At 36.1% G+C, this 25056-nt stretch overlaps 1 protein-coding gene across 5 annotated transcripts in view; it reads left to right on the plus strand.

The window, feature by feature from the left end:
• The window catches only part of NT5C2 (5'-nucleotidase, cytosolic II), a 103494-nt gene that overhangs the window by 64384 nt on the left and 14054 nt on the right, over positions 1-25056 (plus strand). For 3 of the 5 annotated variants that reach the window (XM_069541510.1, XM_060034146.1, XM_069541512.1), the window contains 3 exons: positions 19809-19926; positions 20988-21083; positions 21416-21439. In XM_069541510.1, the coding sequence (XP_069397611.1) occupies positions 19809-19926; positions 20988-21083; positions 21416-21439 (238 nt within the window). Of the gene's footprint in view, positions 1-15925; positions 15982-19808; positions 19927-20987; positions 21084-21415; positions 21440-25056 lie in introns of those variants that run through there. The other 2 variants (XM_069541514.1, XM_069541511.1) reach the window with 2 other exon arrangements.

Here is a 25056-nt window from a genome sequence, read left to right on the forward strand (position 1 = left end):
CTTTCCCTTTTTCTTTTCTTTTTTTGTTTGTTTGTTTGTATTTTGGCGGTGCCTCGCAGCTTGTGGGATTTTAGTTCTCCAACCAGGGATTGAACCTGGGCCCTCCTCAGTAAGAGCACAGAGGCCTAACCACTGGTCTGCCAGGGAATTCCCCCATTTCATTTTCTTATTTTTGGAAAGCTTGGGTAGGATTGGTATTATTTTTTCCTTAAATATTTGATAGGAGTGAAACCATGTAGGCCTGGAGTTATCTTTTTGTGGGAAGGTTTCAAATTATACATTCAACTTTTAAACATAGATATAGGGCAAGTTTCTATTTCTTCTTGGATTAATTTTGATAATTTGTGCCATTTCATCTAAGTTCAAAATATATTGGCATCAAATTATTTTTTTATTATTCTTTTGATGTCTGTAGGATCTGTAGTAATGTTCCTATTTTCATTCCTGATACTGGTAATTTATGCCTTTTTTTTTTTCCTTTATCAATCTAGCCAGAGGTTTATCTGTGTTATCAGTCCTCCCCCAAAGAACCACCTTTTGGTTTCAGTGAGTGCATGAGAATGAGGAAGATTTAATTTTTATTATTATTATTTATTTTTGCGGTACGCGGGCCTCTCACTGTTGTGGCCTCTCCCTTTGCGGAGCACAGGCTCCAGACGCGCAGGCTCAACGGCCATGGCTCACGGGCCTAGCCGCTCCGCGGCATGGGGGATCTTCCTGGACCGGGGCTCGAACCCATGTCCCCTGCATCGGTAGACGGACTCCCAACCACTGCGCCACCAGGGAAGCCCTTGCTTCTGTATTCTAACTCTTAGCACCATTAACATTTTTTGTGTTGTTGGCCTACTTTCTTGCTTCAGGTGTTACTGGAAAATGTTGATTCTTTGTGCAGAATGAAATGTGGCACAATGCACTTTCTTTCAATTTTTTTCCCCCTGTATATTTTGACTTTAGAGTTCGGAGGATTAGGGAATTGGTTGTTTTAGACTTTTTTTCAGTATAATTTCAGTGTATATTAAGGGCTTAATAAATAGTAGCAGTTACAATAAATAGCTACCCTCGTGTATACTATTCCTAACTAGAGAAGACGTTCAATAACCATTTGCTTTTCTTTATTGGGGGAAGGAACAAGCCAATAAATGTTCATTTTATATGAAATGAAATTATTAGATATGCTATAAAATTGCTATTAGCATAATCTGTGAATTGGCTATTCTGGTAAACGACATTTTGAGTGATACAGAGTTATCATTTACAGCATAGATGGATTACTAGTTTTCAGAGTTAGAATGTAGTGAAATTGATAGTAAGGCTAGGATTGATGCTTCTGAAGTGTCTGGATAGGACATCACATCTCAAATGGCAGTCATGTTTTGGAATGGTACATTCAGTGAGAGAGGGTGGTTATTGGCTCAGGGCCTACCTTATCATGCTGTAAACTTTGCCTAAATTTCTTCTCAGAAAACAGCTACATAGGTTTTCTCAAAGTTTCTTTTCCCCTGTTTACAAATGTTTGAAATATACATGTCTTTTTCATGGAAAGTGTTTGGGTATGGGGTCTAATTGTGGAGACTTACGCTATTTTCATAAGGAAACAGTTCTGTTTTTGGTCTAGAAAATGGCCACAGGAGACCTCCTTTGGGAGGAGGGGTGTCATGGTTTGGGTTAGCTCTGATTTTTTGCCTTTAATTCATATTGATAGGTAAGAAAATTGGCTTTGAATAATTCTCATGTTATTCATGTCAGATGTTGGGGTTGATAGAATTAGTGATGAATAATCATTTAAAACTTTGATTTGTCACTAATAAATAAGGAAGAAGGAAGAAGATAATTGAGGAATACATACATGGACTCTATAAGAATGTTAAGCTGTATGTATATAATTATTCCAAACTTGTAATTTTCCAAAAGTAAATTATATGGACCTTTGGTAGAATGAAGTTAAGTTGTGGTGATTTTTGTTTGTTTGTTTAGTTTATTAAAAGAGAAATTGATGGCCTTAATTTTTTAAAATTTTATGATTTTGCTTACAGTTTGGTACATTTATTCCCCTAAATGAAATGAATCACAGTGTTCAGTATCAAATCCATTCTGATGGGAACCACATTATCTTCATCTGATCTGAATGTCAGCCTCATAGCCCAAACAGTTTTTTAGAGATGATCCCTTTATCATCAGCTATCCCTATAATTAAAGCAAGCTATACATTTTTGTTTTTATTAGTTTATTTGCAGGATATCTATGTAAGATTGACATTTTTATATAAAATGAAAATTAAAACTCCCAAACAAAAAACTTTTGGACCTAAATCAGTTTTAATCCTGAAATCTGCCTAGAGAATTAATGCCAGTATTGGTATTTATTTAGCTCCATGTCTGTAATACTGTAGATTAACACTTTATTTCTCTAATGGGATTATGTACGTTAATTATGGTCTAACCAGTTTTTCTACTAAGTACAGATTAGTTTATATATGAAAGTCAATGTTTAGAATCTAGGTCATACTTAGTTTTGTATATTAGCTTTGCCACTGACTAATGGTGGACTATGTTTTATATAAAAAGTACTTATTAGGCCTATTTATAATTCCTCTCTCACCCCAATTACTTTATCAACATTCTTTCCACATGATGTATATCAGAAACTGGTCCTTTGCATTTTTGGCTTCCTCTACAGATAAGTGTTCTTCTTTTCCCTTGGCTTCTCTTCCTCTTAATTAGACCTGTTGAGTGCTCTGGTTTCCTATTTTATTAAGTTGCCCTAGTGTAGGTCTTTCTAGACCTCAGAATTTGTTTGTGGTCTTTTTCTGAGAGTGATCTTTAGCCTTTTTGTGCTTAAGTGGGACAGACAGATGGATCAGACTTGTAAGTGCATTCTCCAGGACAAATCAAGCCAAAAAAGATCTTGATAGTCAACCTAAGATTAGGTCTTTGGACTTGTCAGAGAGCAAGAAGGTTGTTTTTAACCCAGTTACTCCCTCTCCAGAGAATGAAGGGACCAATCTATACTATTTGTGAATTTTGTTTCTTTGATTTTGTTTGCATAGAGGACTCCTAAAAATGTTATGTTGCTGAATTTGTTGTTACTAAGAGTGGACAGAAGAGTGAAAATAGAAAACAAAAGGAGGATTGGAGTTTTTAAGGTTTAGTGCTTGTTCATTTTTCAAGTGGCGTATAGGCATAAAAAGACCTGTGGTTTCCATTACTCTTAGTATTCTGTTACTTAGTTTTATAATATTATACCCAGAAATTTATTGCTGAGGTTTCAAATGAGAAAATCTTTTGTGATGAAATGAGTGACATAATGTACTTACATCACCTCCTCACAGTTACAGATCATCACTTTCTGACAGACTGCTAATCTACAAAATGTGGTTTCTTTAACAAGCAAAATGCTAGTCAATAGCTGTTAAGTGAGAGTAATCTGGGTATAAAAAAAGTGATTTAAAAAAAAAAGCCAGAATAACCCTCTTTCTGTTTTGAGGGATAAGTCCCATAACACTCTGAGTTTAGGCCCAGTCTTGTTCTTCATCTTTACCTTAGAGGCTATGTGGTTGGAGAAGAAGAAGAAACCTCAGAGTGTGATAGACTTGGGTTTGGATCCCAGCTCTACCTTTTACTAGCTCTTGGCCACCAGCATGTTACTTAGCCTGCCTGAATCTCAGTTCCTTCATTTAATCCAAAATGAAGGAAGGAGTGAGTATAGGGATAAACTATTGGTATAAATTTTGAATGGAATAATGTATATAAAATGATAAATGCAATGAAAGTAGTTTTCTTGCTCTGACTGGTGATACCAAAATATTAATATACTGAACTTGAGCATAAGGGAAACTCTAAGGAGAAAAGTGTCAATATTAAACTCATTTGTTTTGTACTCCTATATCTTGTGGGAAAACCTGGAGTGCTAAACAGATGGCAGTGGAATATTTAATCATTCTTTTGAATCTTCTTCTTAAGTATTGCAAATGATCACAAACATAACAGAAAGTTAAAGTTCTTTTCTGAGTAAATTTTTAATGACAAGGTATTTGGCATCAGATTATGTTTCCGTAGAAATTAAGCAGTGTTTTCAGTGAAGGGTTATTTCTTAGCAGGATCATGCTGAAGGAATAGATTTCTGAGAAAGGATCCTTACTTAAGTTAAAAATTTTTACTTGGGGCTTCCCTGGTGGCGCAGTGGTTGAGAGTCTGCCGATGCAGGGGACACGGGTTCGTGTCCTGGTGCAGGAAGATCCCCCATGCCACGGAGCGGCTGGGCCTGTGAGCCGTGGCCGCTGAGCCTGCGCGTCCGGAGCCTGTGCTCCGCAACGGGAGAGACCACAACAGTGAGAGGCCCGCGTACTGCAAAAAAAAAAAAAAAAAATTTTTTTACTTATGACGAAGATATCACTGATATGCTTCTAATAAATGCAAGGGGAGTTATTTGCTTTTTTGCAACAATAAGACTCTTTTAAGTGGAAAGAACAAGTTGACCTTTGCAGTTGCATGAAAGACTTAAACATGCAGTAAGTTCCATGGAATTAACATCAAAATTATATATGTAGAATTGTTAAGTTTTCGGAAGTTTTTACCCCAAGGGAGAGTAGTACAGCATTTTTGGGTGGGGGGCAGATTTGTTAATATTTACTTAATGCCCTTCACAAATACAGAGTGACTCTTGGTTTAGGATTATGAAAATGTATTACTATTTCTAACTTGGTTCATTTAGAAAATCATCTTGATTTTTCTTTTTTCAATTAAGAAGTCTGGTGTTTTTTTGTTTGTTTGTTTCCCTCTTTGGCTCAAAGATCCCAAAGAGACACATTCCAATATTTTACCAGCTTCAACACCTTCAGGTTCTGAGCCATTTAAGTCCAGCAATAAGTTCCTTATTTCTGTTACCATTTCAGAAATAGCGGATGCCATGGGCAGTGTCTAGTCTCCCTCATCTTTTCTGAAAAATTGTCAGGAGGAAGAGAATAAACATTTATTAAGCATGTATTATTATGAGCTAGAAAATGTACTTTATGTACAGTGTACCTTTTAATCCTCATATCAACCCTCTGAAGTAGGGATTATTAGCTCAGTTTTACAAATAAGGCCACCAAGTCAACAGGTAAAATGACCTGTATGTAGCTTGTACATTGGCTTAAGACTCATAGCTAAAATTTAAACCCAGGTCAGTTTCCATTTCTCATGCTGCTCCCAGCTATCAGAAGTATAGAAATTATTTACTTACCTCTAGATGAGAACTTAATAAGAGAAAAAAACTCATAAGCATAAAAGATCATCCTTCATTTTGTTCCCAAAATAGGAATTCTCCCTAGGGCGAAATCCATCTTGCTCTTGCATCTATTTAAATGTAATCCTCATTCTTAGACTGCAGATACAGTAGTCACCTCTTACCTACAGTTTCACTTTCCATGGTTTCATTGACCCACAGTCAACTGTGGTCAGAAAATTTTTTTTTAATGGAATATTCCAGAAATAAGCAATTCATAAATTTTAAATTGTACGCTGCTCTGAGTAGCACGATGGAATCTCGTACCTTCCTGCTCCATCCCACCCAGAATGTGAATCATCCCTTTGTCCCGTGTATCCTCCCTGTTAGTCATCTAATAGCCCTCTCAGTTATTAGATCAACTGTCCTGATATCACAGTGCTTGTGTTCAAGTGACCTTCATTTTTTTTTTAATAATGGCCCCAAAGAGCAAGAGTAGTGATGCTGGCAATTCATATTTGCTGAAGAGAAGCCTTTAAATGCTTCCTTTGAGTGAAAAAGTGAAAGTTCTCAACTTCGTAAGGAAAGAAAACAATCATGCTGAGGTTACTAAAATCTACAGTAAGAATGAATATTCGCGAAATTGTGAAGAAGGAAATAGAAACTCGTGCTAGTTATGCTGTCACCTCAAACTACAAAAGTTTGGCCACCGTTTGTGTGATGAGTACTTAGTTAAGATGGAAAAGGCATTAAATATGTACAATAAGATATTTTGAGAGAGAGTATGCATAACTTTTATTACAGTATATTGTTATAATTGTTCTATTTTATTATTAGTTATTATTGTTCATCTCTTACTGTGCCTAATTTACAAATTAAGCTTTATCAGAGGTATGTACGTATAGGAAAAAACATAGTATATGTAAGGTTTGGTACTGTCTACGGTTTCAGGTATCCACCGGGGCTCTTGGAACGAATTCACCAAAGATGAAGGGGGACTGCTATAGTTTTACACAATTTTTCTTTCTTTAATTTTTAGAAGCAATCTTAAGCCTTAAGAGTACTGTATAAATACTGTATTTTTAGAATTATAAAATTATGCTTTTTTTCAATTAAAAAATCTTGGGAGGGATTGAAAATATATTTTAGACTCCTTTTGAATTTTTCTGTCCTCCTCTCCTTTCTAGGCCATGTCATTAGCCGCTGGGGATAAAATTTAATTATGCCAAAGCTAAGCACTTCGCATTAACAAGCCTAAAGTGGGGAGAGAAGATAGAATAAAGCTATTAGGAGTATCAAGGAAGAAATTAAGAGCAACTAGTCCTTGGGTTTGGTAAATCTGCTACTAGCAGAAGCATCTCAGGACTTTTGATCTCTCATCCTGTCCTCTCAGGCATAGTAGATGCACTCTGATCTTGTTTTGTTGTTAACTGGAATTGACTCAATTCACTTGACATTTAAATGAACATTTTTTTGCATGATGTATTTACTTGGACTAAAGTCCAGAGCACTCAGATCATGTTTCTGTCAGCAATTGTATATTCCTACCAAACTTATTGGCATTAGAGGCATTTAAAGGGGTGAGGAAAAACAAAGTAACAAGTATTATATAGTATTGGTGTACTGTCACTGAAGACATCTCAAATGAGGTAGAGCACTTTTTTTCTTCCCTTTTTTTTTGTGGTAAAATATTCATAACGTAAAATTTACTATTTCTTCATTTTTAAGCGTATAATTGAGTGACATTACATACATCCACTGTGTTGTGCAACCTTCACCACTATCCATTTCCAGAACTTTTTCATCATCCCAAACAGAAACTCTGTACCCATTAAGCAATAACTCCCCATTTCCTCTTCCCTTCAGTCCCTATAACCTGTAGTATACTTTCTGTCTCTGTGAATTTACCTATTCTGTATATTTCATATAAATAGTATAGTCGTAGAATATTTGTCTTTTTATGTCTGGCTTATATCTCTTGTCATAGTGTTTTCAAATTTCATCCATGTTGTAGCATATCTCAGAATTTCATTCCTTTCTAAGGCTGAATAATATTCCATTATATTTATGTACCACATTTTGTTTATCCATCATCTGTCAGTGGATACTTTGGATGCTTCCACCTTTTGGCCACTGTGACTAATGCTGCTTTGAACATTGGTGTACAAGTGTCTGCTTAAGTCCTTGCTTTCAGTTTTTCTAGGTCTATACCCTGGAATGGAATTGCTGGATCACATGGTAATTCTATGTTTAACTTTTTGAGGGACTGCCACACTGTTTTCCACAGTGGCTGCACCACTTTACAGTCCCATCAGCCATGCAAGAGGGTTCCAATTTCTCCACATCCTGGCCAACACTTGTTATTTTCAGGTTTTTGTTGTTGTTTTGATAATAGTCTTCCTAATGGGTGTGAAGTGGTATCTCATTGTGGTTTTTGATTTACATTTCCCTATTGGCGGTGATGTTGAGCATCTTTCATGTGCTTATTAGCCATTTGTATATCTTATTTGGAGAAATATCTATTTAAAGTCCTTTTTCCAGTTTTTAAATGGGTTGTTTGTTTTGTTGTAGTTGTTGAGTTGCGGGAGCTCTTTAAATATTATAGATGTTAATCCCTTTTCAGGTATATGATTTACAAATATTGTCTCTCATTCTGTGTATTGTTTTTTCACTCTCTTGATAGTGTCTTTTGAAGCAGAAAAGTTTTTAATTTTGATGAAGTCTAATTTGTCTATTTTTTCTTCTGTTGCCTGTGCTTTTGCTGATTTCACATCTAAGAGGTCATTGCCAAATCCAACGTGATGAAATATAATGAAGTACATTGAAATGTAATGAAATATTTCATTATTTTGGTAAATCCAATATAATGAAAATGTTCTAAGTGTTTTATGTTTTTAGCTCTTAATATTTAGATCTTTGATCCATTTTGAGTTAATTTTTGTGTGTGGTTATAAGGTAAGGGTCTAACTTCATTCTTTCACATGTGGACATCTAGTTTGCTCAGCACCGTTGAAAAGGTTGCTCTTTCCTTGCTGAATAGACTAGACATTCTTGTCAAAAATCATTTGACCATATATGCAGAGAGAACACTTATTTTTTTTATTTCTTTATTATTATTTTTAAATTTTTATTTATTTATTTAATTTTGGCTGCGTTGGGTCTTCATTGCTGCATACGGGCTTTTTCTAGTTGCGGTGAGCGGGGGCTACTCTTCGTTGTGGTACGTGGGCTTCTCACTGAGGTGGCTGCTTCTCTTGTTGCGGAGCATGGGCTCTAGGCGCGCGGGCTTCAGTAGTTGTGGCATGAGGGCTCAGTAGTTGTGGCACGAGGGCTCAGTAGTTTTGGCTCACGGGCTCTAGAGCGCAGGCTCAGTAGTTGTGGCTCACTGGCTTAGTTGCTCCATGGCATGTGGGATCTTCCCAGACCAGGGCTCAAACCCGTGTCTCCTGTATTGGCAGGTGGATTCCCAAACACTGCGCCACCAGGGAAGTCCCAAGAACACTTTTTTAAAAAATGAAACATATGACAATGTAAACTTCTATATCTCTGCTTCAACATCTCTCCTTAAAGAAAGATGAGCTCCTTGCAATAGTGATTAATTAAATTAATATGGAACATCAGTTGAATTGAACTTACTGTGGATAGTGTATAAACTGGATGGATGTTTGAAGTTCTTAGTGTGACAACAGAGTCTCTTAAAGGAATGCATTTCCTGAAAAGTTTTTTGTACAAACCAAGGAAGATAACCAAAAGGAAGATAATAAAAAAGGCCAGAGAAATTCCCATTGTCCTAGGTCATGAGATAGTAGTCACAGCATCCTTCTCATAACTTGGAAAATGTAGAACTTGCACATTACCGTACTCCACAGCCCTCCAAACAGATTGTCTATGTGCAGGAGGTTTTTGTGTTAGTGAATGATTGCATTCAAGTCAGTGAAAGTTATTAACCTGTGTGTCCTCTGACGTATTCTTGAGGGGTTTATCAGTTTGTGAATGGATCTAAATGTTCACAGTTGAAGATTAAAGGAATATAAAAATAGGTGTAGTTCAGTAAGTGAAATGCATTCATTATCCCCCCTTAGTGATCTTTTTTCTTAAAAGAACTTTTGAACGGGTTTTTTTGTTTTTCTGAAACAGTAGAATAAGAGGATAAGCTGAGTGAACAGAGAAACTAGGGTAACAGATAAAAGGGGGGGAAACCTTTTCAAAAAGAGATAATCCCTTTCCATAAAAGAAAAAAACAAGGATGGTGGTTGATAAAATTATCAATAAAAGTAAATTGGAAAACAGCCTCATAAAACTAAGCAAAATAAAAATCTAATTAGAATATATTATGAGGACTCAACCCATAAAAGAGAATTGTGAAGATGAAAAGTGATAATTAGTATTAGAGTCCAATCAGTGATTTGTATCAAGGATCCAGTTAGAATAAGCTGAACTTCACAGGCCTATGGTTGAATGGGTTTACATAGCTCGAAGGTTTGCTACCTATAAAGCAATAAAGTTTACTTTTATGTAAATCCTCAAAAGAGATTTGAGGTGCCTTGCAAAATTAAACACATATAAAATGGGTCAAAAGAGTAATTTTATAAAAGAAAGCCTATAAGAAAATATGCTGCTAAATAGATATTATCCTTCATAAAGTCACCTTATTAGGGAAAACTTACTGCAATACCTCTGTCATTTCTTAGAATTTTAGGAATTCCTTTGGAACTGTTTCCACAGCCAGTTTATAAACCCACAAGAAAACCTGCTTCATTACTTCTAGTAGTCACACCTGTTTTTTAACCCGTCTCAAATTCCCCTCTTAGTTGCTGGTTGCTCTCAATAACTGCCCCCTACACCTTACATTAAATTCATCATCTGTTGATGAAAATGTGCCACCAGGGAGGATATATATCTAGAACAATGTGCTCTTGACTCAAAGTAATTTTGAAAGAAGAATTTCAGATATGTTTTGAGTAATGATTGCATTACTGGAATAAGTATCAATATATATTACCTCGGGAGTGATTGTTTTGAATGGGAGAAGGCTCACTTGGATGGTAAATTTTATTACATTTGCTTTTAAAAGGTGTTATTTGGGGAGAGGGTGGGGAAAAAATAAAAGGCATAATACAATTTGATTGTTTTAACTTCAAGATTGTTTTGTTTTGTTTTGGAGGTTTTTGGTTTATTTTTCTGTTGTTTTGGGGTAGTTGTCTTTTAGAGAGAACTTACTTAGGAATAGATTCATTGATCCTTAGGTAGAAATACTTCTTTATTAGTTTGTTTCTTTAACTGAACAAAGCTATCCTTTTTTTAACTGAGCTATTTTTGATGGCATCCCTAATATAAAAATTTTCTCACATGTTTACACTTCTATTTTCTTTAGCCCAACATATCAGCCTATGTGTTAACTCTGATTTCCTAAGAGTTTTTTTTTTTTTTTTTTTTTTGGTTGCAGGGAGGGCCGCAGGCTTTCTCTAATTGCGGCGAGCCAGGCTTCTCTTTGTTTTGGTGCACGGGCTTCTCTTGTTGCGGAGCACGGGCTCTAGGAGCGCGGGCTTCAGTATTTGTGGCAGCGGGCTCAGTAGTCTTGGCTCATGGGCTCTAGAGCGCAGGCTCAGTAGTTGTGGCGCACAGGCTTAGTTGCTCTGCTGCATGTGGGATCTTCCCAGATCAGGGATCAAACCCATGTCCCCTCCACTGGCAGGCAGATTCTTAACCACTGGACCACCAGGGAAGTCCCTCCTAAGAGTTTTAATGCATGGTAGTACTAAGCCAGTACTATAATACCAAAAGATCAGTGCTTTTGGTAGAACTGGTTTTCTCATCAAGACTATAAAATTGATAGCCATAGTATAGTTAAAATATTTCTGAGCAATCCTTAATTTGGAAGACTTTTATTATAACTTATTGCTGATAAAAAGACTGTTCTGGCATTACATTGGCCTCTAAATGGGAAGGATTTTTAAGCAGTTTAATTAAAGGATCACCTGATCTAGGTAATGAAATAATTCTGTAGGTGCATATATATGATACTTGCGTGCTATTTAAATATTCTGTTATAGATCAGTTTAAAAACTTTTTCATCTGATAAAATTACTCAATTGGAAAAGAATAAATTAGCGATGATAGAGGAAACAAGAATCCAAAATAGTGGTAATTGTTAATGGGTTTAAAGTAGCTCATTTAATATTCTATCTACTTTTGTGTATGATTAAAAAAATCCTTAATAAAGTTAAATTTAAAAATCAGATGGGGAAAACTGACCAAATACCAACAAAGTTATTTTATTTTTAAAAGGGCGCTTAAATTTAAAGTTCTTTTTTTAGTCTTTTCATTTCCATTTGAGAATATAATCTTTATTTTAGCTCCTCTTACTGCTTTTCCTTAAACTTAAGAATTTCTTACACTACCTCCCTCAAGAAATGAAATACAATTTCCCCAGCCGAACATACTTTTGAAGTGGTCTCTGTATGTTAGGGAAGAATTAAAAAAGAAATAATACTCCAGTGTATTATCTTCTTGTGGATTAAAGTTCTTTGTATTAGTTGAGATAAATACTCTCAAGGCTGTTATTTTTAGATATATATTTGTATTATATATTACCTGTGTTAGGTTTATACATTACTTTTAGGCAGCCTATTTATTTATCTACACTTAGTTTCTAAGCTTTGATTTCTTTTATGTCATTTCTGTATCCCAGTAGAGTTTTCACTGATTTTAGATTCATCCTCTGAATTGCAGTAATATATGGTTTGTTCCTAGATCACTAGGAAATTTAAATGATTTCTTAATAAAACCCAATTCCATGTCCTCCATATTACACAGTGAGTGATAGAAATAATTCATCACCAGTGTTTATGGTCTTTGTTTTCCATTGCCAGGCATAAAAGCATTCAAATGTAAGCCAGATTTTTTGTGTGATTAAATATCATGTAATATTAGTTGCATCAGTAAAATTACTAAAATGAATCTTTTTTGTTTTAATATCCCATGCCATTTTCAACATGGATAAACTTGTTTTCAAAATAGTCCTAACATAAGAGCTATCTTTGATTCATTATTTCTTTTCTGCTTACACATTCTCTGAATGTTCGCTTTACCATGGGGATAATGGCCACTGAGAACAAGACAAATGATAATAGAGTTAAGCTGTGTAGGGAAGATTTAGGTTAAACGTAATGGATAAAACCTGCTGGGTCAGGGAACTCTAATAGTTGGTTACCTAGGCAGATCATGAGGTGATTGTGATTCTTTAAATCACAGGGAACATTTGTTTGCTTTCACAGTCATATGAAAGAATCAGATTCAGATAATTATAATTGTTATGGCATAATTGTCACAGCATTATGGTAGGGGACCAAATTAAGTGACTACGTAATGGTTCCTTTATTTCCTAAATGTTTTTTATCCACCCCTTCAGTTTTTCCTTGAGATGAATAGAACAACATTATCTAGGATACTCTGTGGTTGTTGAAGAATGGATTTTTCCACCTGGATTTCCAATTCATTAAGTACTTAAATTCTATTTCTTTAAGACTTTTTGAGGAGGGGAATTCCCTGGCAGTCCAGTGGTTAGGACTCCGTGCTCTTACTGCTGAGGGCTTGGGTTCAATCGTTGGTCAGGGAAGTATCAGTAAGATCCCACAAGCTGTGCGGCACAGCAAAAAAAAAAAAAAAAGGCTCTTTGAAGAGGACAGTCAAACCATTTCAGTTAGATGGAGAACTTATGTGGAAGTATCTAATCTCAAGTATACACTAGAGGTTGCACACCAGTGGCCCATGGGCACACCTCAGACCACAGACCCATAGTTTGGCTCAAATAGAGTTTGTTGGTTTTTTAAATTGAGTCAGTAGTTAAAAATTGGGGGATTCCAAGTATAAAAATCTGGACTGGTTGTTATCACATAAATGGCAACAATCGGCTCTCATTCCCACCGGGGAGTCAGCTACATCTGACAGCTACTTCCCCCTTTAGGCCAAGACATGTACCAACACTTAGACCATTTCTCACATTAATTAACTTGCCTGACCCTGATAGAGGTGTTTGGAACATATTACCTGAATCTGAGTTTCAGAAAGTTTGGTAAACGTTATAGTACCTTGAGATGCTGGTTATAAAAATGAATTATCCGTATAATCCTGAGTAAATGATACATATATATATTTTTTTTTAATAGATTTATTATTAATTTTGTTTTTGGCTATGTTGGGTCTTTGTTGCTGCACAAGGGCTTTCTCTAGTTGCAGCGAGCAGGGGCTACTCTTCATTGCAGTGCGCGGGCTTCTCATTGCATGGCTTCTTGTTGCAGAGCACGGGCTCTAGGTGTGCAGGCTTCAGTAGCTGTGGCACTCAGGCTCAGTAGTTGTGGCTCGCGGGCTCTAGAGCGCAGGCTCAGTAGTTGTGGCACATGGGCTCAGTTGTTCCACAGCATGTGGGATCTTCTCGGAACGGGGCTTGGACCCATGTCCCCTCCATTGGCAGGCAGATTCTTAGCCACTGCGCCACCAGGTAAGTCCCATGCATATTTTTTAAGAAGACTTCCTGGGCTGGGTTAATTGGCCCCGTTTCTGTCCCTCTGTACCTCCTTAGTCACATTGTATTGTGGATCTTCTAAAATTTATTATAAATATCTAATTGTATATCCCTGTAGTGCACTACGAGCTCCTTCAGGCCAAAGACCATGAGTTATTTTGTTTTCTGTTCTTAGCATCTAGTACCTGTACACAGTAGGCATCCAAATGTCTGTTATATTATTCTAACTTTAGTACAGGCATTTGAGTGTGATGATCTGTTCTTATTTGGTGGAAAAATTATATACTAGCTATTTCTTTTTTTTTTTTAATTACAAGCAGCTTCTTTGGTTAAAGAGGATTTTTAAAGTTATTTCAATAATTTTCAGTTTTCCGCATTTTAAGTTGAAAACAATAGCCGAAATACACATTCCTAGTAAGCATACAGGTTCTCAGAGGGAAAATTTTGAGTTAGGTAATTTTTTTCATTTTATTTTAAAATAAACATTCTTTTAATACTCTTGGTAATTTTTAAAACAAATCTTTTAATTACCATTTAATTTTACTTTTGCAATAAATTGAGACTGGCAGTCTTTCAGACTCTACTTGTTTACTTATTTACATGTCTAGCCATGTGGGAGTTGGTTTTATTTTATATTACTGAAAGTGTTGAATGGTATCTAGCTTTTGTATTTTAGGTAAATTAAAATTGAGGTAGTTTTTAGAATTTTTCAATATCTCTTTTTAGATCATTTATGATCTCTTATGTTAGAGAGAAAATTTTTGACTATGTCTGTGATATTGCATTGGGGTTTTCAAATAGTTGTGAAAAGTAGAAAAAGTCCTCTGGTGTCTGTTTATATGGGAATGGAAAGATTTAATTTAAAGTTTCCTTAATGAAAATGTGAATTATTATCTTTGCTAGTTACAGTCTCAGAGAGCTAAGATCACTTAGCCTAAATACATAGAGAACACTGATGTTGATCACATTCATAGCATAAAAGCAAATAACTATTCTTGAGTGGTTGGGTTGGATTTTTGTTTTTCAAAGTGTGATTGGTAGTGCTGGTTTCTCCTAGTTGTAATGTTTTTAGAAATTTTCAACATTGTATTTAGTCATTTTTGCTCTTCCATTTAGTACCATCTCCCTTTCACAAAAAATCCAGAAGTTGGTGAAATCCAAGCATATGTTTTCAAAAACCTAAATGTCTCGAGGAAAAATGACTCCCTATAAAGTTAAACACAATTCATATCTTAAAAGTATCAATATCTTGGGCTTCCCTGGTGGTGCAGTGGTTGAGAGTCCGCCTGCCAATGCAGGGGACACGGGTTCGTGCCCCGGTCCAGGAGGATCCCACATGCCGTGGAGCGGCTGGGCCTGTGAGCCATGGCCACTGAGCCTGCGCATCCGGAGCCTGTGCTCCGCAACGGGAGAGGCCACACAGTGAGAGGCCCAGGTACTGCAAAAAAAAAAAAAAAAAAAAAAAAAAGTATCAGTATCTTGAAAGGATTTATGTATCTTCAAGTCAGTTATCTTACTAGACTAGGTAGTTTCTTCAACTTTATGAAAGTAGAGTAGTATAACTCCATTTACTGAGGGCAAATATACACTCACAGAATCAAAATAAATTTTTACCCTCTATTTCATATTTAGACATCTGGTTAGATTTTTAGTAGGGTGATGTTGGTTTTTATTTTTATCAAGATTACAAAATTAGGTGTTAGAAGGGTAGAAAAGTAGGTAGATAGGTACAGGTAGACTTAGTTTAAGATGAGACTGCTCTGGTGTATTCTTGTATCCTTTATTAGTCTGTTTCACTTACTATAGTTCAATTCTAAACGCTGTTTACCAGTTGCATTCAGTTTCTATCATATAAACCTGAAATGTGCTAGAAAAAATAAACTAAGACAAAAGAAATTTATTTTTCTGTTTGTCTTTTGACTTAACATTCAGGATCAGACTTGGCTTGTAATCCAGGCTCAGGGTACTGGAAAAGTTAAATAATGTATAATACTTAAGCTTATCTTCAATACCCTTGTTTTGTTGTGGCTAATTAGATGAATTTAAGTGATGGTCAGAGGCTTCTAAATAGGAGGCAGTAACTCCTATAATACCAATTTCCAAATGGTATCTCTCTGTTCCAGCCCATCACAACAGTTTTAAAACCAGTTTTTGTTTTTGTTTTGTTTTGTTGCTTTGTTTTGTTTTTTAACAGGAGTGCCAGTGTAACTCCTTCAAGACTGGAGTGACACACTCTGCATCTGCATCTGCCTCATGTGAGTTCTCATTTTGGCAGCAGCATTCTGCTAGGCTGGAACCTCTGTAGAGGTTTGCCCTTCCTTTGTCTAAAATCTATAAACTACTACACAGTGTGTCTTGGTGGCAAAGGTAAAAAGTGCATGAGAATTCCAGACTTCCCTGCAGAAAGTTTTCAGCTCACCTAAAGGGACTGTCTCCTCTAATCCAGATTCTATCTTGTATGAACAAATTCTACTCAAAACAGCCCACAACTTTCACCCCCACAACATGCAGCTGATATTTTTTGAAGAACTGTTTTTCCCTCGCAGATTATGGAGTAAAGAATATCTTTAAATGCTCTCAGTAGCTTCAGCTTTCAAAGCTTTGGTTGTTCTCTTTATAGTCTGGTTACGTAACCTGAGAACACTGTGTGCTGCCCTGGTGCCTGAAGCAGTCCTCTTTTTTGGACTCTGGCCCTTAAAATAACCTCTTCCTTTGTCTTTGGATATTGGGTAAATTAGAATAGGCCTGAGGACCTTCTTGAAAGAGAAATAAGCAGTGAATGTGTGAGGCTGTGTTTACTCTTGAAGCTATTGGCAGTGTTTTGGGTCAGTTGTGAGAACTGAGTTTGAAGCTATGCATCATTTACTTGCCAGTTTTGCCAGACAAACTGAAATTAGAGCCTTTGCAGCTGTGGAGGGCATATAGAGCTCTAGTCTGAGGTGATATATATGATTCCCCACAGATGTCCAGGCCGGCTTTGAAGGGCCTGGTTGATTAAAAAAGAAATTTTGCTATCTATCTGTTTATTTATTTAAGACATGATGGTACTTTGTAGGGTTCAGGAATTGTCATTTTTACCACCAGGTCAGAACAAATTGTGATTTTTCCCAAGGGACATTTAGAACAAAACATCTAGATTCATGCTCTGTGCAGCTGCAGTTCTGCTTCTCCAGCCCTGGTTGTACTGTACAGTTCTCTAGCAGCTGATTTAATGACCTGGGAGTTCGTGTTACTGAAATGATTATCCAGGAACCTTATGAGAAAATGTCAATACCTTGTAGGTCTTACTGATTAATATAGAGCTTAGTGAAATAGATAGTGTTGTCAGAGTGGAACTTGGACTCTCTTTGCTAAATCCATTCCCACCTGTGATTAGAGCAGTTTCTTTTGGACTAGTTGAAAAAATTGGAGGGAGAGTAGTGTGTTTCAACACCCAAGCTTAAATGTTGATAGCCTACTTAATCTAGAAATTCATTTTTAACAGTGGCACTATATGCCACCACAGAAAGCTTTGGATGAGACTCAGGGAGACCGAAATTCTGGCTTCAGCTGATGTTTCTACATGCTGTGTAACTTCAAGTTAGCAAATGGGGAAAATAACACTGTATTTTTTGGAAGCACCCTAAACTCATTGAGAAAAAGGAAATTTAAAGTATTTATTTCTGTAGGTGGAATTTCTAGAAAGCCATCTCAGTTGAACACTTGGAAGTTCTGCCTTGGAATAAACACAATGTGACAAGAGTATAGTGTTTTATTTTCTGTTATTCTATTCTTTATGGTGGCAAAATGGGGAATTGAGATCTCTGCCCTCACACATTTTTTTTCACCCAAAATTCTGAGTAAATTGATTTGGGTTTCAATCTGAATTGTCTCATAGAAATAGATTTTAATCACTATTACTCCATCACTTCCCTAACTAGGGAAAATTATTCATTTAGGGGCGAGCCTGGGTGGAGGGTGTTTAAGTTTTGTTTCTGTCTCCCATTCTTAAGGCATATCCAGCAAATTATCTTTCTGAAAAATTAATAATTGAAAACATTTTATATGGGCCAAATCCTATGAGAATGAATGTCAATGGATTATCCAAATTACTGAGCTATACTGGAATTTTGTTCCATTAAATATTGTTTGACATAAGTGGGGCTTTGTTAGAACTGAGAAGTAATTTTTGTTTTATGAAAATTTTGTTAAAATGAAATTCACTTTCAATTGAGGTGGAAGCACGGGGTGGGGTGAGATATTCTTTTATACTCTCAAAATAATTCAAATTGACATCAGTGGATACCGTGCTTTCCTGGTTTTATGATAATACACCAGCTCTTATTCTGTTAGCATGTATGAATATACAGCACTTGCTTTACCACAGTGTACATCATTCAAATTTAAGAATTCCACACTTGAGGATTCAAAAAATTTTGTGGGCAGGGATGGGTGAGGATGGGGTTGGAATTGATGGGAGGGGAAAAATATAGCCAGTTTTGAAAATGTTAGCCGGGGTTAGCATTAGCCTTAAATTATTATTACCCCTGAGACCACAGACGAAATGACAGCTTCTTTTGGCATTGTTCTGGTGAGATGAGACTTAAGCATCTCCTAAAGGACCTTAAAATTTTGAGGCTTATAAATATGACAAATGTTTATTAAAGGATTTTAAAATCTCACCTTGTTTTTTTTTAATTTCAATTAAAAAGAATAGATAATACATTAATATGTCACAAGTTTTAAAGGTACAGAAGAAGGTACCTGAAAGTCTTCTTCCTTCCCCTATCTCTTAGTCACTCAGTTCCCTTCTGTGGAGGAAACCACTATTGCTGTTTTCTTTTATGTTTAGAAATATTCTAAAGGATTGTTTTTGGAAAGGGAAAGTTGAATCATACTCATTAAAACATTAGCACTAACTTGGATAGGCAGACTAATTGCAATGAAGAATCAGTTTGAGCCATAGGCTATATATGTTAATTATAGGTAGAACTATAATAATAATAATAGTTTAATTATTATGAGACAAAAGAATAGGATGTTTGGGGGTGTTTTTTAATCCTCATTTGGCATTTAGCAAGATTGCAGGTATTTTTATTTTTAATATGGCTTACCCACCCTAGAGACTGATGGATGGTTGCCTACCTACATCTTTCATTTGGAAGAAATGTGTTTAAAGGAGCATTTTCTTTATACTAAACTGCAATGATGATTCTGAAAAGATTTTTCATTGTAGAAAACTTCAGACATATAATATTAGAGAGAAACCCCTATATTCCAAAATCCATTTTATTTCACCTGTAAAAAACTCATTTTTCTTCTTTGGCAGATAGGAGGTATATATATTTTATATATATTATACTTGCTCGTACTCATTCTTCCATAATCAGGTCTAATAAAATGAGTTATAATTCTTCAATGTCTAATTCCCAATTCATATCCAGATTTTCCTATCTCAGACATGTCTTCTTACGGTTGTTTTAGCACTAATAATTTGCAAAATGCAATTTTGATGGCTATGACATTGTCAGGGCTGATAAAGAAAACAAGTAAATCCTAACAAATGGAATCATGCTGATTGGAGAAGGAATTTAAAGTAACTACTAAGCCAGATAGGAATTCTAAAAATAGACTGGTCTTTAAAAAAAGAAAAAACAACTAATTTTGAAGGATTCCTACACCAATCATGCACAACAGTGAGGACTTCAACATACATAGATCTATCTAGTTTTATATTAATTATATTCTCATGGTTAATATCACAGCTGTGCATATTACATTATCCCACCTGCCTTTAGATTGTGGGCATGAAAGAATAAAGAGGAAAAAATTTGGGGATTAGGTTTCCTAAGAATGAAGGAACTCTTCTGAAATGCCTGATAATTCATTTTGTTGCTGCTCCTCCTACTATAATATGACCTATTTCCACAGACTGACAGTTGAGTTCTGTGATTACTCAGGGCGGTACAAAACATGGAGTTTGAAGGAAACGAAGAAAAATGGCAGATTTAGGAGGAGAGAGGAATTGGGAAAGTAGAAATTCGCTCATTTGCCTTCTATTTTAAGTGGCTATTCTTTTAATGAGAACCTCCTCTTTGTGCAGTGTACAAGTCCCCGGAGTATGAGTCCCTTGGCTTTGAGCTTACTGTGGAGAGATTAGTTTCTATTGGCTATCCTCAGGAGCTGCTCAGCTTTGCATATGATTCTACATTCCCTACCAGGTAATATTTCAAGATTATTTTTGGATTAAGACTCCTCCTTCTGTCCCCAAAATTAATAATTCCAAAAGCATCCTCAACCAAAAAACTTCCCCCAAACAAACAAAAAAACCAACAAAACATCAAAAGATTCTTTGGGGGTTTTTTGTTTGTTTTTGGTTAGTGTTGATTCTGAAATGACCATGAAACCTTTCATGTACACCATATATTTTGTGTTCCTGACTTGAACTTTGAACTTAGTTTATTGTTATTAAAGAAGATCCATTTATGAGAAAGAAGAGGGATTATTAAAATTGATGAACAGTAATCGCAGATGCTCTTCTCTTATGCTATTGGAGAGCGGTTACATGTTTTGCTAATATATTTAACTTGGTAATCAGGAGGCTTCTTGGCAGTTTGCATTCCTGGATTTGATAAGAAAGATTTGACACTAAGAAAGATGATGCTAGGACTTCCCTGGCGGTCCAGTGGTTGGGACTTCGCCTTCCAATGCAGGGGGTGTGGGTTCGATCCCTGGTCGGGGAGCTAAGATACCACATGCCTCGTGGCCAAAAAAACAAAACATAAAACAGAAGCAATATGTCACAAATTCAATAGAAGACTTTAAAATTGGTCCACACCAGAAAACTCTTTTAAAAAAAGAGAAAGATGATGCTTATTTTGAGATGCCATCATATCTGTCCCATATACAACATGTGACAGAGGGAAATATAAGGCAGCTCAGTTGTCCAAGGAAATTAAGAGAGACTCTGTTTTAGGATAGAACCAGCTGTATTAAGAGGAACTATTGTTTACACCTTGTTTGATTAAGCTCTTATTTCTCACATAAAACAGTTGTGATTATTTATCTGGACAGAGTAAATATTTGTTAGTTGTTCTGAGATTCGTTTTTAAGATTTTATTCACTCACTTTAGCCTCTAGAGTTATATTGTTTGGGGACATACTTGAGCTGCCATAAAACCTGAATAAGGTGAGGGTTGGTTTGTGGTGATGGAGTAAATACTCCATTAGATTATTGCCTTTATTACTTTGCATGATTGGTGATGTCTTCATTTTTACATAGGGGACTTGTCTTTGATACACTCTACGGAAATCTTTTGAAAGTTGATGCCTATGGAAACCTCTTGGTTTGTGCACATGGATTTAACTTCATAAGGGGGTGAGTACAAAGAACCTTTAACCTCTTTCTCGTGTTTTTATAGTCAAACAATATGAAGATGATATTGTCTCCCCAAATACAATATACTTTCCTATTCCCTCATCATTAAAGATCATTTCCTTTACATAAGGATACTTAAAAATTATTTATTAGGCAGTGAGGACCCAAACTGACTTATAAATATAGTTAGCAGTTACATTTTGTTTAAATTAGTGCCTTCTAATTTTATATAGCATACAACAAAGCTAATCTTGAAACTTGCCCCAAAAGAACTGTAGTGGCTTTGACTTATTTGAAATTCTAAGATTTTTATTTTCTCCTTTGTAATACAGTTCTCAGGTAGCTGCTCAGAAGAGGTATGTATGTAAAAGTGCTTTGAAAAATTTAAAACTACAGCAATGTAAATGAGATTTTTAACAGCTAATACATTATTTTTTATATTACAATGAGTACCTTCAGGTATTTGATCATGTGGTTAAAATTTTTAAAAACATGGGGTTAAAAATGAATACAGAGTGACACTATTTAAAACAAATAAGGATACGTTTTATTTTCATAATTAGAATATTTCCACTATTCTTACTAATTTGGACTTTTCACCCCAGTAATAAACAGCAGATAAAATTTAGTATCTAGTGTTTTTTTGTGAAACATCTCAATTTTTTCTTTAAAAATCACAGTGCCATAACATGACAGTTTCTATAATTGTGGCTTTACAATTACAGTATATGATTTTCTCTACTGTTATATTACCTAATTTACTACTGACACTGTATTAGGATCATGGCAACTCTTAAAATCAAAATGGGTTAAGTGTCAGTCTGTTATTTATTTTCAGTAGCAAAGTAGTAAAAACCACAGTCTACAATGAAGTTGTTAAAGAGACAGTGTCTTTTTGGTAAATACATTTTGGGATAAGAGACACAAACTAACAGAAACTGTACCAGAGTTTCCTTTAAATCTGAGGTCACAGCAATGCCCTATTTGGAATTGAATCATATGTTACAAGACTCTTCAGCTGGCATTACACAGGCTAAACAATTTCCAAGTGTACATAGAACAGTATGAAGTGAACACTCTACCTTGACACACCTGGTTAGACCAGTGGTTATATCTATCTTCCTTTCACTGTTCCGCTCGTGAGGGGTTTGTTCAAGTTCATGAATATCAAAAGGCAGGATTTAGAATGTGAAGTGACTGCAAATAAAACTAAAAACCCAAGCTATTTTATGTATAGATATTGTCACTACAATTCAGAATCCCAATGATGATGAACCAAGGTTCTATTTATGAACGTCTGAAATGGACTTTTGTGTTACTGGGTAGGGTGTAGTCAGAGAAGAAAAGGAAGAGAAGAAATTCTATATATTAGTACTACAATTAGATTTACTAACTCAAGATCCATAGACCTCCTTTCTCCCCCCCCAAATAAGCCAATAAAGTTTCCAAATAGCTCCTTTGGAAATACATTTAATATTGTTTCAGAAATAAGTCATTTATGAGTAAATGCAGAATCATTGAAACAGTACTTATTAGCACTGTACAGTCTTTAGAGTTAAATGTAAAAAAAAAAAAGTCCATGGAGAAGGACAGAATGAAGATGGAGGGAAAGGGAGATAATTATTGAAGTATAGTGGTGGACAAGGTTGGAAGGAAAATTAGGGCTCCAGCACGCATCACCTTATATGCCTTGCCAATTGAGTTGGAGCCTCTTTTCAGATTATGGTAAAGGCTTTTAAAGTTTTAGACTAGGATAATATTGAGATCAAACCTTTATTCTGTGGGTCACACATAGTTAGCAGTACTGTATTATAAGCGTTTTCTTCCCAACTCCAAGTCTAGCATTCCTTCCTTAATGATACATTACCTCCCCATGAATTAATTTTTATTTTAAATGTATACTAGCATGACTTGACACTTAATTTAAACAAAATGTAGGGAATTCCCTGGCGGTCCAGTGGTTAGAACTCCGTACTTTCACTGCCAAGGGTGCAGGTTCGGTCCCTGGTCGGGGAACTAAGGTCCCGCAAGCTGTGAGGCGCGGCCAAACGTTTAAAAAAAAAAAAAAAGTAAAACAAATATAGTAGGGGCTTCCCCGGTGGCGCAGTGGTTAAGAATCCGCCTGCCAATGCACGGGACATGGGTTCAAGCCCTGGTCCATGCTGCGGAGCAACTAAGCCCATGCACCACAACTACTGAGCCTGTGCTCTAGAGCCCGTGTGCCACAACTACTGAAGCCCGCGTGCCTAGAACCCGTGCTCTGCAACAAGAGGAGCCACTGCAGTGAGAAGCCCGTGCACCGCAACGAAGAGTAGCCCCCACTCGCCGCAATTAGAGAAAGCCCATGTGCAGCAACGAAGACCCAACGCAGCCAAAAATAAAATTTAAAAAAGAACATAAACAACCCAAAAAAACAAATATAGTAAACAAAATGTAATCACTAACTGTATTTATAAGTCTGTTTGGGTTCTAATTGCCTAATAAATAACTATATTTAGGTAAAGGAATTATTCTTTAATGATGAAAAGGTCATCTTACTAAACCTGACTGAGGAAAGCGTATCATTACTATTCCCTTCTGCCTTAATTTTCATTACAGAAAATCTTGGAAGGCTAGAAGATATGCTATTCCATAAAGTTATTCTTTATTGGGAACACTTATTTCAGAAGGGTGACTAAGACAGGGAGCTAATGTGATTTTATATCCCTAACTAGAGTTTATGCCATTTGTAGTTAACAAACACAAGCAGGAATTTACCCAAGTTATTCTGAGTATGAACTTTAAATTTGGTGTCCTTTATTCAAAATAGTTAATCTTCATATTTTACTGTGAGGACTGTGCATTTTTATATTTTAGTTTTTCTCCCTTTTGGTTTCTCTGTAATATATATATATATATATATTTTAAACATCTTTATTGGAGTATAATTGCTTTACAATGAATGGTGTGTTACTTTCTGCTTTATAACAAAGTGAATCAGGTATACATATATCCCCATATCTCCTCCCTCTTGCGTCCCCCTCCCACCCTCCCTATCCCACCCCTATATATACTCTCTGTAATATTTTTATTAATAATATATCCCCTTCCTCTTCTTGCAGTGTTTTATTTCACTCTTTCAGGTTCTCATGCATCTCTAACTTCTGTTTTTTTTCACTGTCTTTTTCTTTTAAACTCTGAATGTCTTCTGTGGATCTAGTCTCAGTCTGCTCTTCTTTCTCTGCACTCTTAAGTGGCCTCTTCGGCTCTAATAGTCTTGCTGACTTCATTTATTACCTGTGCAGAGATGATCCCAGCTATCTCTCAAGTTTGAATCTCTATTTTAAGTTCTTGACCTTTGTTTCTAATTGCCTGTAAAAATGTTTACTTTTAGATTAACATATCCAAAATAAAATTCCTCTTATATCTACTTTTTATCTAGTTTTCATGATTCTGTTTATGGTACCACCACCCTCTCAGAGACACCCTCTTAGTGTGAGCATCATCATCTTTGGCTCTTATGTTCCTCATCTACTACATCCGATAAGTTGCCTCGTCTTGTTCATTTTACCTTGGCAGTCTCTCCTGAATAATTCTTCTCTTTAATTTCCTTTGCGCCCACTCTAGGACATGCCCCTCCTGCTCTCAACTGGACTACTACAGTAATCCCCTAACTGATTTCCCAGGCCTCTGTCTCTGTGTCAGTTAGTTTTTGCTGCATAATAAAGTACTTCAAAACTTAGTGGCTTAAAACAATGGCCATTTGATTTAGCTCAAAATTCTGAGAGTCAGCTGGGCAATTCTGGGATTGCTCAGCTGATCTAGAATGGCCTCACTCGCATGTCTGGCAGTTGGCAGCCTGTTGGCTGGGGCACCTCATTTCTGCATGTAACCTTTTATCCTCCAGCAGGTTATCTCACTCTCATTCACATAGCAGTCTCAGAGTTCCAAGTGCAGCAAGAGTAGGCAAGCCCCAATACACATGTGTTTTCCA

The sequence above is a fragment of the Delphinus delphis genome, chromosome 16 (genome assembly GCF_949987515.2).
Source record: "Delphinus delphis chromosome 16, mDelDel1.2, whole genome shotgun sequence".
Taxonomy (NCBI): Eukaryota; Metazoa; Chordata; class Mammalia; order Artiodactyla; family Delphinidae; genus Delphinus; species Delphinus delphis.